The sequence below is a fragment of the Pleurodeles waltl genome, chromosome 5, assembly GCF_031143425.1.
Source record: "Pleurodeles waltl isolate 20211129_DDA chromosome 5, aPleWal1.hap1.20221129, whole genome shotgun sequence".
NCBI lineage: Eukaryota > Metazoa > Chordata > Amphibia > Caudata > Salamandridae > Pleurodeles > Pleurodeles waltl.
Window position 1 is genome coordinate 852,184,470 of NC_090444.1, and position 14,735 is coordinate 852,199,204.

At 45.7% G+C, this 14,735-nt stretch overlaps 1 protein-coding gene across 3 annotated transcripts in view; it reads left to right on the forward strand.

Annotated features, from left to right (window-relative positions):
- URB2 (URB2 ribosome biogenesis homolog) overlaps positions 1-14,735 on the forward strand; it is a 524,601-nt gene that overhangs the window by 265,652 nt on the left and 244,214 nt on the right. For all 3 annotated transcript variants that reach the window (XM_069234932.1, XM_069234933.1, XM_069234934.1), the window contains one exon: positions 1,548-1,635. In XM_069234932.1, coding sequence (XP_069091033.1) covers positions 1,548-1,635 — 88 coding nt within the window. The remainder of the gene's footprint in view (positions 1-1,547; positions 1,636-14,735) is intronic.

The window sequence follows — 14,735 nt, forward strand, 5'->3', positions numbered from 1 at the left end:
CAGAAAGATGACCTCCCGGGCCAAGGGCAGTCCCCGGCCAGGGGGGCGGGGGGACCACTCTGGGTCGGTCCAGGTGGCCGCAGATCTCTCAGGTCCGCTCCTCCCAGCACTGGCTCCAATCCGACGGGAGTGGGTCCCGACCCAGGTCCCGGTCAACCGCCGCGTCTCTCTTCGTGCAGCACCTGCTGCTCCGCACACCTCCGCGCCCTACTCCACGCCGGCGCCATCAGGGCGGCGCAGCCGTCCCGCTGCCCGATTGCACTGCCACTGCACCTTCCCTTTCGCACTGTTTTAGGCCTGAAGGCCCTCATCCCTGCTCCAGACCGGCAGGCACCATTTCAGCTCTCCACCTGCCCTCCACTGGCACTCCAGCAGGGCCTTCAGATTTCTAGGCGGGCACCGGACACCAATGCTTCAGGGGCCCGGCCACACCTCATGATGCGGGCCCCCATTCCTCAGTCTGCACACGAGCCTCAACCCCATCCCCTGCCCTCGTTCTCGCTCCAGGACGGGGGGAGGGGAAGCCCAGGCACCCCAGAGTCCTCCGCTTTCTTATGCTGTCGAATGGGGGACGCCTGGGAATGGGCACGATCCTCCTTGCCCCTCCCCAAGCCGCGCTGTTCATGGATCCCCCCTCTCCTTGGGGGGGCTGCCGACCCAACTCACCGGGTGGCGGCAACCGGGCCCGGTATGGTGAGCGGGGGACCAATTACACGTGGCGCGGACCTCTGCTCCGCCGCCGTCTGGCCCCCTGGCTGCGGCTCAGGACGCTGCGTGCGGCGCGCAAAAGCTTTTTCGCTGCCTCTCCCGGCCGGGGGAGGCAAGTGTCTGCTGCCCGGTCTGGTCTCGCGGCGCCCCTCCCACACTGGGCGCTGCTCGAAAGTGTGTCTGTGCTGCTCGGGGGAACGCTGCGAGCCCGCTGCCTCCCCTGCAGGCCTCTGGCCCGGCCCAAGCCGCAACGCCAGGCACACCCCCGGTCCTCCCACACGGGTTCCGGCCTGCCGCCCGCCCCCGCCGCTCCCTCCGCTCACGGGGTGCCAGCCGGGGCCCAGAAAAGTCTGAGCGGCCAGGCATAACAGGGTGGATGACAGAGGGGTCCACAGCACTCCTAGAGTGCAACCGCCAACTTGATGCCCTTAGCCACGCCTACCCCACTCTTTATTACAAGTGTTTATTCTGTCACTTGATTTATTATTTACATACAGATTGGTTTTTATAGCACATCTTCAGTTGTGGGAAACTCCTTTTTATTACTCTGAGGCCACCGCATGGAGCCTCTAGGAACTCTTGCCTCCAACCAACAACGTCTCGTTGGTCTGTCTCAAGAGAGCACCCGTGCACTTTCTTCAGGAGGAATGTGTTGTGCAATCCAGGTTAGCACGTGCTCCTTCCTCCTCCTAGACTCCATTTTAGGTGTGCAGAATAAGCATTTTGTTTCCATGCATGTCTACTTGAATGTTTTTCATATATTTCTGTACCACATCAGTGTACATTTTCTATCATATTGTCTTATCTTAATCAAGTTTCTTATCTTTTTGTAAGTGTAGGTGATGTTGAGAGCCGTTGCATCGTTCTTGAACTGTTTTAACAGATTGGTGACTTCAGTCATGCATGAGGGACGACAAGGAGAGAAAGGTATGGCTCCTCTATCATTGTGTGCCATTGTAGATTACTGCAGAAAAGAGAAGTTTAAATGGTCTCTAATTTAGAAAGAGATTTCGCCACGGCTACAAAATGCACACCTGTCTTGTTCATTATGTCGGCAGTGTTATGACTCTACAGCTGTGAGGAGTAAATATATATTCTTTGTGAGTGATCGAATTTGGTTGTTGCTGTAGTTTCACAAAAAAAGAAGTGAACTCATATACCACCTGAAAACCCTGGAAGAGCTGCCTACCATCATCAGTTATGTTAGTTTTAACCCACATGTTTTGTCTTATTATTTACATACTTACAGCCTCCTTATCAACATAATTGACTTCTTTATTGTTAATATCAGAATGCTCTTTATCCTCATGAAGTTAAGCAGATGATGTAATTATGTTTGCTAATTCATGTGTTTTGAACAGTATCTAAGATGACTAATAATGGCAGGTAGTAAGAAGAGCTTAGTAGAAGCCCACGACGATTAATCAAAAATTGTTAGCATGTTGGTCATTTCATTTACTTAAATTAGACAGGGGCCTAAGTAGGTTTGCCTTTAAATGCCTTATTCAGTCCTGTGTTGTGGGTCGCAGCTTGTTTTCACTCATCCTCCTCTTTTGTGTGTCTCTCATGCTACGGCTTTGCTCGAGCATTCCAAAGTCTACTTAGTCTTTGTAATCCTGAATATGACCAGCCTACTGTGTTCTGCTTGTTAAGACTCCTCTCCCAGTGAATCCCCACCTGGCTTGTCTCTAGTTCCAATGTCTGTGATTAAGATAAGCCGGTTTCAAGCATCCAGAAAGTGTGATGCTTTCCTTCTAGATAAGCTTCTTTTTTTTTTTTTTTTTTTAATCTCATCAACTGGCCTTCTTACATCTTTTGCTAGGTAGGTGTTTGGAATGGGTCATTCTCAACTCAAGATAGATTTGATATCCTTCTCAGAGATCTGTAAAATAAGTGGTGAAAATTATGCTGTAATTTACAAACACCTTAAATAGCTCTCACTGATTCTTGGTCTTACCTCTGATGTTGAACTAATGTCTGCTTTATCATAGTAACAGCATTCTAAAATCTGTAATCACCTAATCTGCTGGCATCTGGGACACACCCAACATATTTATTGACCATAATCCTCATCACTATATCACCACAATGGCCATTGACTTGGCAGTTCTCTAGCAGATTGTAACATGCAATAGAAGGCTAGAGCCCACTATTCAGGACCTGATTCAGTGCTATTTTGCCGTTTTCCAAAGTAGGATAAGTCTTTGTTGTAAGTAACCCTATATTACTAGATCAAAAATGATCTTGAATTGTCATATCATGTTGGTATTCATTTTAAAGTGGCTCTCCCTTTTCCACAGCATTCAGCCAACAAAAAATAACAAAATGAAGGCCTTCACTACAGTTGTTTTTGGCTCTTCATTCAAAACCTCTTGAATCCATCGACTTCTTACCCCATTAATAGAAAGAAATTGAACAAAATTAGAATGTAAGCCATATGGTACTAGAGGGAACTTAATGTTCGTAGCATGTGTGGCTGTAGATACGCATGCATGCTCTGCATGTGGCTGCCATCTAGTGTTGGGCTCATATGTTTGCAAGCTGTTTTTCTTCAAAGAAGTCTTTCAAATCACGAGATATGATGCGACTCCTCCCTTGGTCCACAGTGCGCATGGACATTGTAGGAGGCTGGCCTGGCTTGTAGTGAGTACCAGAGGTACTTACACCTTGTGCCAGGTCCAGTTATCCCTTATTAGTGTAGAAGAGGTGTTTCTAGCAGCTAAGGCTGATGGAAGGTAGCTATGGCAAAGCAGCTTAGGCTGAACTCAGAGACATGTAAAGCTTCTACTATACCACTGGTGTCATATGCACAATATCATAAGAAAACACAATACACAGATATACTAAAAATAAAGGTACTTTATTTTTATGACAATATGCCAAAAGTATCTCAGTGAGTACCCTCAGTATGAGGATGACAAATATACACAAGATATATGTACACAATACCACAATTATGCAGTAATAGCAAAAGGAAGTAATGCAAGCAGTGTAAAGTTACAATAGATTGCAATAGGACCACATAGGTATAGGGGCAACACAAACCATATACTCCAAGAGTGGAATGCGAACCACGAATGGACCCCAAACCTATGTGAGCTTGTAGAGGGTCGCTGTGACTGTAAGAAAACAACGATGGTTATAAAAATAGCCCACCCCAAGACCCTGTAAGGTAGGTGTAAAGTGCACCTACAACCCCCAGAGAGCACAGAAGTCATGATAGGGGGATTCTGCAAGGAAAACCAACAGCAGCAATGCAACAACAGTGGATTTCCGGACCTGAGTACCTGTAAGACAAGGGGACCAAGTTCAAGAGTCACGACAGTGTCGAGAGTGGGCAGGAGCCCAGGAAATGCCAGCTGAGGGTGCAAGGAAACTGCCACCGGATGGAAGAAGCTTGGTGTTTTGCAAGAACGAAGAGGACTAGGAACTTCCCCTTTGGAGGATGGATGTCCCACGCCGTGAAGAAGCTTGCAGATGTGTTCCCACGCAGAAAGACCACAAACAAGCCTTGTTAGCTGCAAGGGTCGCGGTTAGGGTGTTTGGATGCTGCTGTGGCCCAGGAGGGACCATGATGTCGCCACTTGGATGAGGAGACAGAGGGGGCGCTCAGCAAGTCAGGGAGCCCTCACAGAAGCAGGCAGCACCCGCAGAAGTACCGGATCAGGCACTTAAAAGAGGAGTGAACCAGAGTCCACCCGAAGTCAGAAAAGGGAGTCCCACGACGCAGGAGGACAACTCAGAAGGTTGTGCACTGCAGGTTAGAGTGTTGGGGACCCAGGCTTGGCTGTGCACGAAGGAAATCCTGGAAGAGTGCACAGTAGCCGGAGCAGATGCATATCACGCTGTACCCAGCAATGCAGTCTAGCGTGGGGAGGCAAGGACTTACCTCCACCAAACTTGGAATGAAGAGTCACTGGACTGTGGGAGTCACTTGGACAGAGTTGCTGAGTTCCAGGGACCACGTTTGTCGTGCTGAGAGGGGACCCAGAGGATCGGTGATGCAGTTTTTTGTTGCCTGCGGTTGCAGGGGGAAGATTCCGTCGACCCACAGGAGATTTCTTCAGAGCTCCTGGTGCAGAGAGGAGGCAGGCTACCCCCAGAGCATGCACCACCTGGAAACAGTCAAGAAAGCCGGCAGGATGAAGCGATACAAGGTTGCTAGTAGTCGTCTGGCTACTTTGTTGCGGTTTTGCAGGCGTCCTGAGCAGTCAGCGGTCGATCCTTTGGCAGAAGGTGAAGAGGGAGATGCAGAGGAACTCTGGTGAGCTCTTGCATTCGGTATCTGAAGAATTCCCCAAAGCAGAGACCCTAAATAGCCAGAAAAGGAGGTTTGGCTACCTAGGAAGGAGGTTTGGCTACTAGGAGAGGTAAGAGCCTATCAGAAGGAGTCTCTGACATCACCTGCTGGCACTGGCCACTCAGAGCAGTCCAGTGTTCCAGCAACACCTCTGTTTCCACGATGGCAGAGGTCTGGGGCACACTGGAGGGGCTCTGGGCACCTCCCCTGGGAGGTGCAGGTCAGAGGAGTGGTCACGCCCCTTTCCTTTGTCCAGTTTCGTGCCAGAGCAGGGCTGGGGGATCCCTAAACCGGTGTAGACTGGCTTATGCAGAGATGGGCAGCATCTGTGCCCATCAAAGCATTTCCAGAGGCTGGGGGAGGCTACTCCTCCCCAGCCATCACACCTATTTCCAAAGGGAGAGGGTGTTACACCCTCTCTCAGAGGAAATCCTTTGTTCTGCCTTCCTGAGCCAGGGCTGCCTGGACCTCAGGAGGGCAGAAACCTGTCTGAGGGGTTGGCAGCAGCTGCAGTGGAGACCCTGGAAAGGCAGTTTGGCAGTACCCGGGTTCTGTGCTAGAGACCTGGGGGATCATGGAATTGTCTCCCCAATGCCAGAATGGCATTGGGGTGACAATTCCATGCTCTTAGACATGTTACATGGCCATGTTCGGAGTTACCATTGTGATGCTATACATAGGTAGTGACCTATGTATAGTGCGCTCGTGTAATGGTGTCCCCGCACTCACAAAGTCCGGGGAATTTGCGCTGAACAATGTGGGGGCACCTTGGCTAGTGCCAGGGTGCTCACACACTAAGTAACTTTGCACCCAACCTTCACCAGGTGAAAGTTAGACATATAGGTGACTTATAAGTTACTTAAGTGCAGTGGTAAATGGCTGTGAAATAATGTGGACGTTATTTCACTCAGGCTGCACTGGCAGGCCTGTGTAAGAATTGTCAGAGCTCCCTATAGGTGGCGAAAGAAATGCTGCAGCCCATAGGGATCTCCTGGAACCCCAATACCCTGGTTACCTCGGTACCATATACTAGGGAATTATATGGGTGTACCAGTATGCCAATGTGAGTTGGTAAATTTAGTCACTAGCCTGTTAGTGACAAATTTGGAAAGCAGAGAGAGCATAACCACTGAGGTTCTGGTTAGCAGAGCCTCAGTGAGACAGGTAGTCATCACACGGAACACATACAGGGCACACACTTATGAGCACTGGGGCCCTGCCTGGCAGGGTCCCAGTGACACATAGACTAAAACAACATATATACAGTGAAATATGGGGGTAACATGCCAGGCAAGATCGTACTTTCCTACAGACATCAACTCCAACTTGCATTGTTTTTTCTGCATTGGCCTTAAACCGAAATGGCTAACAGTTGATTGTGTTCCTCACAGTATTTTTAAGGCCCACACCAACAGTTTGGAAGAACAGTCCACTTTCAGATGACTCTGCATTACTTTTCTTCACTGGACACCTTCGGAGGGCCGCTAAATACTGTTTGACGTCCTGCATGCTCAGGGCCTCCCTGAGTCCTTTGGGGTGCATGTGTCCTTCCTCAACCAACAACACCTTAGAATGCAGACTGGAAGGGGTTGATGGACCCATCTTTCCAACATGGGGAGAGAATATGGCCTCACGACCAGGGCTACCGACTTTAGAACTGGGGACCCAGGAAAGTCCTGACATCTGCTAAACATTTTGTGATTCTGAGCACATTACTTAATCTCCCTCTGACTAAACAAAATAATGTGACCTTATATAGTGTAACTGGTGATGATGTAAAGCATTCCAGTGCCCTAGGGTCAAATACGCTGTATGAAATTAAAAACATTGCTTCTGGTGCAATTCCTTAATATCTGTACTTGGACCACTATGATATCTGCCTTCTGCTTAAAGAAGATTTTGAAGTGTTGCAGGGCGAGAATCTGGGAACACTGCAAAATTCTTCACCAAACATATATTCCTAAACTCTGAACATTTTCTACAAAGAAGATCATTTTGGTGCCGAAGAGGCTCTGATTCAGGTCTATATTGCATCTCGGCAACCCAGCCAGTGCCCAGCCTAGAGACAGTATTTTTGATAGAGATAGAGCATGATGGTGAAGACCGCTGGTCCTTGAAGCAAAAAGATACCTAGTGTTGTATTACACCTGTCTCCGGGAGCCACACAACTAAACCAAGGTAGCAAATCGCAGGCTGAGGAACAGGACCACTCGTGTGGGAGTTGGACATTGAGACCAAGGCACAAACAATAAAGACTGCTGCCCCCAGGTCCTGTGCCACATTTGTGCTTTCTTTGGCACCAAGGGAAGGCTTTGCAATCATCCAAGCCTTTGCTGAAGGGTGTTGAGCCTTTATAGCTCTCAAGCCCTATTCGACCCAAGGGCACAGAGGTCCTTTGGTCGTATCCGAAGAAAATACCAGACGCTGAAGGCTTCATCGACAGCTGGGTCTGAAGAGTTGGAGGCACCATTAACAAAAAGGCTACGGGAGGAACTTTATGTCAGGCAGAGGAGTAGCTTCATCCATCTCATCAATGGGAATATCTCAGTGAAACCACCTCTGCTGAAACGTTGAGAGACGCACCCTCGCAAGAGGATTGCCAGTAGCATCCCTCAACATGTTTTTTGTTTTACAGGTGCAGCACCAAGGCTGGGATTGTACAGGATCCAGCGCTTGTGCTTTCAAAACCTTTTTAAAGAGGTGGGCATCTGTGTGCCTATCTATAGCAGTGGTTCCCAACCTGTGGTCTGGGGACGCCTGGGGTTCAGCAAAGCCTCCTCAGGGGTTATGCGATTGCTTAGAAAATTAAAAAATATTAGCAGATTAATAAGGTGTATATAAATAAAGTGGTTAAATGTACAATTAAATTTAAAAACACACTGTAAATGTCTAGTAATTTTAAATTAAATTCTAAAAATTAAATTAGTACCCTCAGATTGATTTGTGGGAGTATTGCAGGTGCATCAAACAAAATATAGAACTGACAGTGTGTGGCTTCAGTTGAAGTTAGAAAAGCTCTAACCTTCTTATTAAAATTATTTTTTAAATTTATTTTTGTTTGCAAATTAAATAAAATGTGTTCTCATTTGTGCAAGTGTTTGATGAATTCTTATTTCAGTATTTTGATGTGTATTGTTTTGCGTTTCAAATCATCGACAATGTTGAGGCCGGAGCCCCCGGCTTACAGTAATGACTCAGTCGTGGATCCCCGGATCCCAATAAAGATTCAGTGGGGGTTTCCGGGCTCCAGTAACGATAAAGTAGGGATCCACAGAAGTTGGGAACCACAGATCTATAGCATAAATATTTAGGTTCTGGCTAGATTGTCTAAATAAGAATGTCCTACTAGGTAAGTCTTAAAACTGTAGGCCACTCCCGAGTCATCTGAAGGAGTGTGCCAGTTGGCCTGTACGAGCCCCACAATCCACTATCTTCTGGTTTTCTTTCGTGTATTCTGTAGCCTATTCCGGTTATTTTGCATTTTATTTGCCTTAATTTTAAAAGCAGCAGGCCTTGTGCTGCCAATGGCTTGGTCTCGATGTCAAGAAGAGACCCCATTGTAGGAACAGCTTTGGAAACTCAGTAAAGCAGGAAGGGGGCAGAGAGGCTGAGCGTTATTCAGAGGTAGCTATTTGCAGTTCTTTTTTCTTTATGTGCAGACCTTTGTCCACTTGACAGTAAAAACACAATGCATTTTGGAATTTGGCTTCAGTATTACGAAAGTTCTAAAATTGATCCATACACCTGCACTTGCCAAGTGCAGACATTTTAAAACAAAACATATGTGTATCTGGGTTTGTTTTACTGTATGGCTTAGGAACATAAACCTAGTTGAAAATCTGTAGAGTCTGAGGGCAAATGGTCGGTGCTTTGCAGAGGAGGTATAGATGGGGCTTTGATAAGAGAGTCTGGATGGGGCTTTCGCCCAGTGGAATTGCCAATGTAGCGATGATTTATCAAGCTTTCTTATGCTCATCTCGATTTGTCTTTTCAGCAGTTTGGAGAGGGCCTGACCCCCCCAAAAATTTTTTCAGTGGGGCTTGGTATAATAAAGTTTGAAGACCACGGACCTACTTGTTAAGTACTACTTCTAAATTTTGTGGAAAACCAAGAATCAAAACAAACTTTAGGACCATCGGAATATTGACATGGAATGTCACTTAAGTGAGATTTGTGTCAGATCTTGCATGTTCACAAACACATGTACCTATATTTTGCTCTAATTTATTTAGTTAAGCACCTGATCTACAGATCTATGGCCAAGATGTTAATCATACCTTAACTGTACATGCTTTATGAGTGATGAAAGCCTGTGCTAGTGTACCCTGTGGTATCTGTTCTGCAGGAAATGGGAGACTACAGTTGCTGCATTTTGTGAGAGAGGGAAGCATGCGTTCCTACTGCCATACAATACTTGTTCTGTGAGGAAGCAAAGCTTGCACTGCTGCTGCTGGTAGGCATCTGTCCTGTGGTGAAGAAAGTTTTCCCTCCTGCTGTCGTAACTGTACCTGTCCTCTGAAGGAGGGAAACCTGTGCTGTTTCTTCCATATTGTACCTGTTCTATGAAACAAGATATTTCTCCTGCTGTTGCCAGCATCTTATGAAGAAACAAAGAATACATTGAAAACACCTAGAACACATGCCCTATGATCCACGGATTGCTTCATAATATTTGATTCGAATTACCTATAGTCCTGAGAAAGGCGCCTGAATCCATGGAGTAAAATGTGAGTGCCAAAATTGGTCAGTGGAAAAGAGGCGCAGGGTCGGTTGCCAGATACTTCTGTTTTCAAGTCTTGCGTTAGAGAGACACCAGTAAACACCATTTTCAGGTCACCCAATCACAATATAGGTATGACAGCCTAAAGGAGGGAAACAATAAATGTCATTATGAGCGGCCTATCTCAACCAAGGGCACCATAATTAGGAGACTGTACAACCAGTGAACTGTAAAACACTTGGATGCTTCCAAATGCTAGATGTGGAACCCACTATAAAGGATACCTCACTAGTCAAATAAAGGCTGATCATCCTATTTGAATTTCTGGTATTTCTGGTTGTTTCTTGTAAGAATTGAGTACTTCTTGTATGTTTGTCTGTTTACAAAAAGCATAAAACAGTATTTAACTCCTCTCACCTTAGTAGGTTGGCTACATGTGTTGTGCTGGTCTTTTATTTGTGTGAGGATTGTGAGATGTTCCTCTCTCTGCTGCCACCTCTCTTGTTTATTCTTTTTTGTTTGGAAAGGTTGCACCGCTGTTGTCCATGTTTTACCATTATGGTATTATGAAGCTATATGTAAAACTCTATACAAAAGGCAAAAAAGGTTGATGTTGCCAGTGCTTGATTTAATGCATGATGTCATTGAAAGAGTGATCTATCACAAAAAGTGTGTTTACGTTTATTTTTGGTTTTACATGTGAAACAATCCGTTTCTGAAATGGAGTGGGCTACTCTAATCTTTCAAAACACAACTGACAAGTAGCTCGAAAGCATGGATAAGCATCTTTGCCCAGATTCTGGCATTTAGCCAACATCACTTTGCATGCTGTGGTTGACTGTTCAAAGCAAAACTACAAGCCCCACAATGCAACCTTTTGGCTGAAAAATCAGAAATGGCTGGTGCTATCATGCCATAGTTCTCATTGGCGAACTTGTGAAATCCAAAATAAAACTTGGTTCCTGACTTTCTATCTTTTTTCTTGGAAGCAGTCACGGGTTAAACAGCCCAGCTGGAGAGAGGGCAGATAGCCTTTCACAGAAAAAATGTGATCCCCTCAGTGCAAATGAGCTAACACTAGCATTTGTAATGCTAGTAAGCTCTTGTTTACTGCAACATTGCAAGCAGTAGCTGCTCGATGTGTCTGATTAAATACTGAGGAAGGAACTATAATGCATTGTCGCCTCTCTTCCTGATCCCCATCCTCAGCCTAGAGGTTGATGTGATCTAGGTGAAGTACATGCAACACCACTGTAATAATGCCCCCTGTCTTAAACAGTTGCAGTATGTGCCTCCCCGTGAGGGCTACCATTGTGGCTTGCCTTTAAACAAGAACTCTCCTCGGTAGCCCCCTTGGAGCTGGTACCAAAGAAGCGCAGGGACAGGGGCACAAGCACTCTCCTATATGTTCTCCCACCACCTTCTCCTTCACCTCTTGTGCATCTCCCACCACCTGTGCCACAATGCTCAGCCACAAAATGTCCTCTCCCTCCACCAGAGTCACTTGAGCTGTCCCCACATACCTGTTCTGGGTCAGTTGATCACTCCTTGGAGGACCACAGTTTTAAATCTCTTGGTTGACCTTGAATTGTACCACCATCATATTAGGCCATTTCCCCCAGAAAATACAACTGCCAGCCATGAGGTCATCCAGAGAGATGCCAAACATCACAAAGCAGACTTGCATGTTGTTTTAGACTAATAGGACTACTTTCCAAATTTGAATGCACATTCCAATTTCTGCCCATGATTAAAGGTACTCTTAAATACGCAATAGCAACAATATCTTCTTCGTGGTCAGTTGTTCCCTGACTCCATGGTGATTCACACTGCTCTCAATCGATCCTGTGCCCAAGCCAGAGTCGATGCCCCCTCACCTAACCAGGAAGAACATTAAATTCTTTATTGTAAGGTTAATTAAAATGAAGTAACAAAAAACTCTTTGCAAATCTTCATGTTAAGACAACTGAAACAATGATTTACTTGCAGTATTTATCATAAAAAAACACATCTTAATATACTTCTAGAAAAGATGCTCATGAATAGATAAAATGAGACATTTATTATCTGCAGATCACCTTTCTGAAAACATTTAAATATCTAAAATAAAAATCAATACATCTGCATTGACAATCAATTAATTAGCTGTGTATATTAGAGTTTGAATATGAGTCTGCATACCTTTAGAGAATTCTAAAAACAATGTGTATGCATGAGCATTAAGATTTTCAGAGACAACACTTTCAGTTTCTGCACTTTAAGTCTGCAAGCCTTAATTTTCTAAAAAAATACTTTAAAATATTTTTCTAAAATGGGGAAGTACTAAAACCACTAATGTGATTAATTTCCATGCGCAGTGCAGTCCACTGAATTACATAGTGATCTGTGATAGGGTGATGGCAATACCTAAGCAGAATATAACTTATGAGTTAACAGTCTCTTTTTGTTTATTATTATAATATATAATTTTTAATCGACTTTTCTGCTGTTTAATGCAGAATGGGGCAAGACAATTCCCCTTGCTTTTCATTCATTCTGTGACTGCTGAATCAAAATATTTTTCATGGCAGAGTAACTCAAGGTGCTAATCGCATCCTCTGTGGCATGCACATCTTTTTATTTTTGTAGATTACTGTTAGAGTGGTTGGACTTTAGAGGAGTTAAAGACACCTCACTCTCATATACTTGATCTGATTGATTGTTTCAAACTTGCAATCATTTAAATCTCGATGTGCGGTAAAGAACACATTGGCAGTAGTAGATGACCTCTAGATAAATTTGCCATTTCCTCAGTATTATTTTCGAATCAGTTGCAGCATCCCTGGCTAACGACTTGAATAGTATGTAATGAGTGTTATTCCAAACCTTAGTCAGACCTATATTTTTTAAGAAGATAAAGAAAAGAAAATACACTGCGGGAAAAATAGTAGCGGTAGGAGCAGCTATACTCTGTCTTATAGCCCTTCAGTTGGACTCCTCTTTAGGTAAGACAATGGGAGGTGATGTGTGATATCATCCGACACCTTCTGGGCGACTACAGATGGTGTCCAAGAACAAGATCACGTCGAATGCCAACATTGGTTGTGAGCTCCACATTTCCACCAAGGGCATCAACACTAGCATCCTCAGAAGACATACCTGCCTTCACATCTTCAGGTTCACACCCAAAATCCTGTAGCAACTTTTCAACCTCCCATTCGATGTGGTAGCATCCCTTCGGACCTAAAGTTTAGGGGGTGTTAGAAAAAGTAAGAGAACATTGAGATTGCTAAGTCTGTGGGTGACCAACCCAAGTTTGGAGCCAAGGCTAAATCCTCTGACCAACCATCCTCTTACGAAAGAGAGCAGCACACCTTCCACCAGAAGGTGGGCAGCAGCTACACCAGAAGTGAATTCAGAGGAAACACCAGGGGAAAGGGCACATGTGGCACTAGTAAAGGAACTTTCACTTCTAAGCAGTGACTTGCTGAAACCACCTCACCGCCCTACCCAACCCAACCCCTCGTCACAAGACATCTATTGGGGAGAATACAAGATTTCCTTACTCGCTAAGATGAAATCACAACAGCCCAGTGGGTTTTACCTTTGGTTCACCACGGCTACTGTCTACAACTTCTCTTAACCTTTCCCAACACTTCATTCCGCAGACAAGTCCTCAACCAAGACCATCTCTGTCTTCTCGAGAAAGAAATATAAAGGCTCCTCCTGAAAGTTACAATAAAGAGAGTTCTTCCACACCACCAGGGAAAAGGCATATGTTCTCTTTATATGCTCATTCCCAAAAAGGATGGCTTCCTCAAGCCCATTCTGGACTGCAGGCCTCTAAACAAATACATCCTGTGGGAGCATTTCCTTGTGACAACACTGCAGGATGTCATCCCTTTGCCCCGGCAAGGCGATTAAATGACAGAACTCAACCTCAGGGATGCCTACATTATCATATTCATCCACGCTGCCTATGGCAGGTGCCTTTGCTTTGTGGTAAGTGGACATCACTACCAATTCATCCTTTCAGTGTCACTGCAGCTCCAAAGTGTTAACAGTGGTGGTCGCCCATCAGTGAAGAAGGACTCTTACGTCTTCCTCTACCTCGATGATTAGCTGATCAAGAGGGACGGCAGGCAGCAATGCCATGTACACACTCACACAGAGATTTCTGCGCGACAGTTTAGGATGCACCATAAATGCTACGAAACTCAAACTTCTACTATTCCAGACCTTCCTTGGATCTGTGGTGAACGCAGTTACAAGGACAGCCTGTCCCAAACAAGAATGAACGTTTGCATTTCATCAGCTGCTGTTGTTCTCCACGCCAGGCTCAACATATGCCCCCTCCCTGCAAGAGAGACTCGTGGAGCAATGGTGAGAAGCAAAGTGTCAGTAAGTACATGTAGTGCTGATGAAGGTCAGAGCTAAATGCTTGCTGTATTGGTAGAACAGTAACAACTTGTTGCAGGGCAGCCTTTCTCAAACCCAGTTTTGCAGGTGACCATTGCCACAGATGCCTCCCTCACAGGCTGGAGAGCGCATCTTGGTGCCATTGCTCTGCAGGGGGAGTATTGGCATCCCAATACAGGGTCTACCACCTCCATTATCTAGCATCTCTGGCCGTTTGCTTAGTCCTCAAAGCCTTCTTCTAGGTCATTTGGCGGAAGGTAGTCCTCATCGAGGCAACAACATGTTGGCCATGTATTACTTGCAGACACAAGGCAGCACACACTTTGCCTAACTCTCAGCACTAGCACTGGGGATTTGTCACTGTGCGATTTGTCATGCATCTTCCAGGGGTGCACATGGCTTTGTAGACATACTCAGCAGGACTTTTCAAGAAGTCCACAAGTGTAAACTCCACTTACAACTCCTACACAGCTACTTCCAGCTTTGGAGCACCCCACAAATAGGCCTGTTTGCCACCCCAAAAAATGCAAAAATGACCACACTTTACCTTCAAGTACCCGCACCTACAGTCCACAGGCTCTGCACTATGGATGAACTGGTCAGGGATCT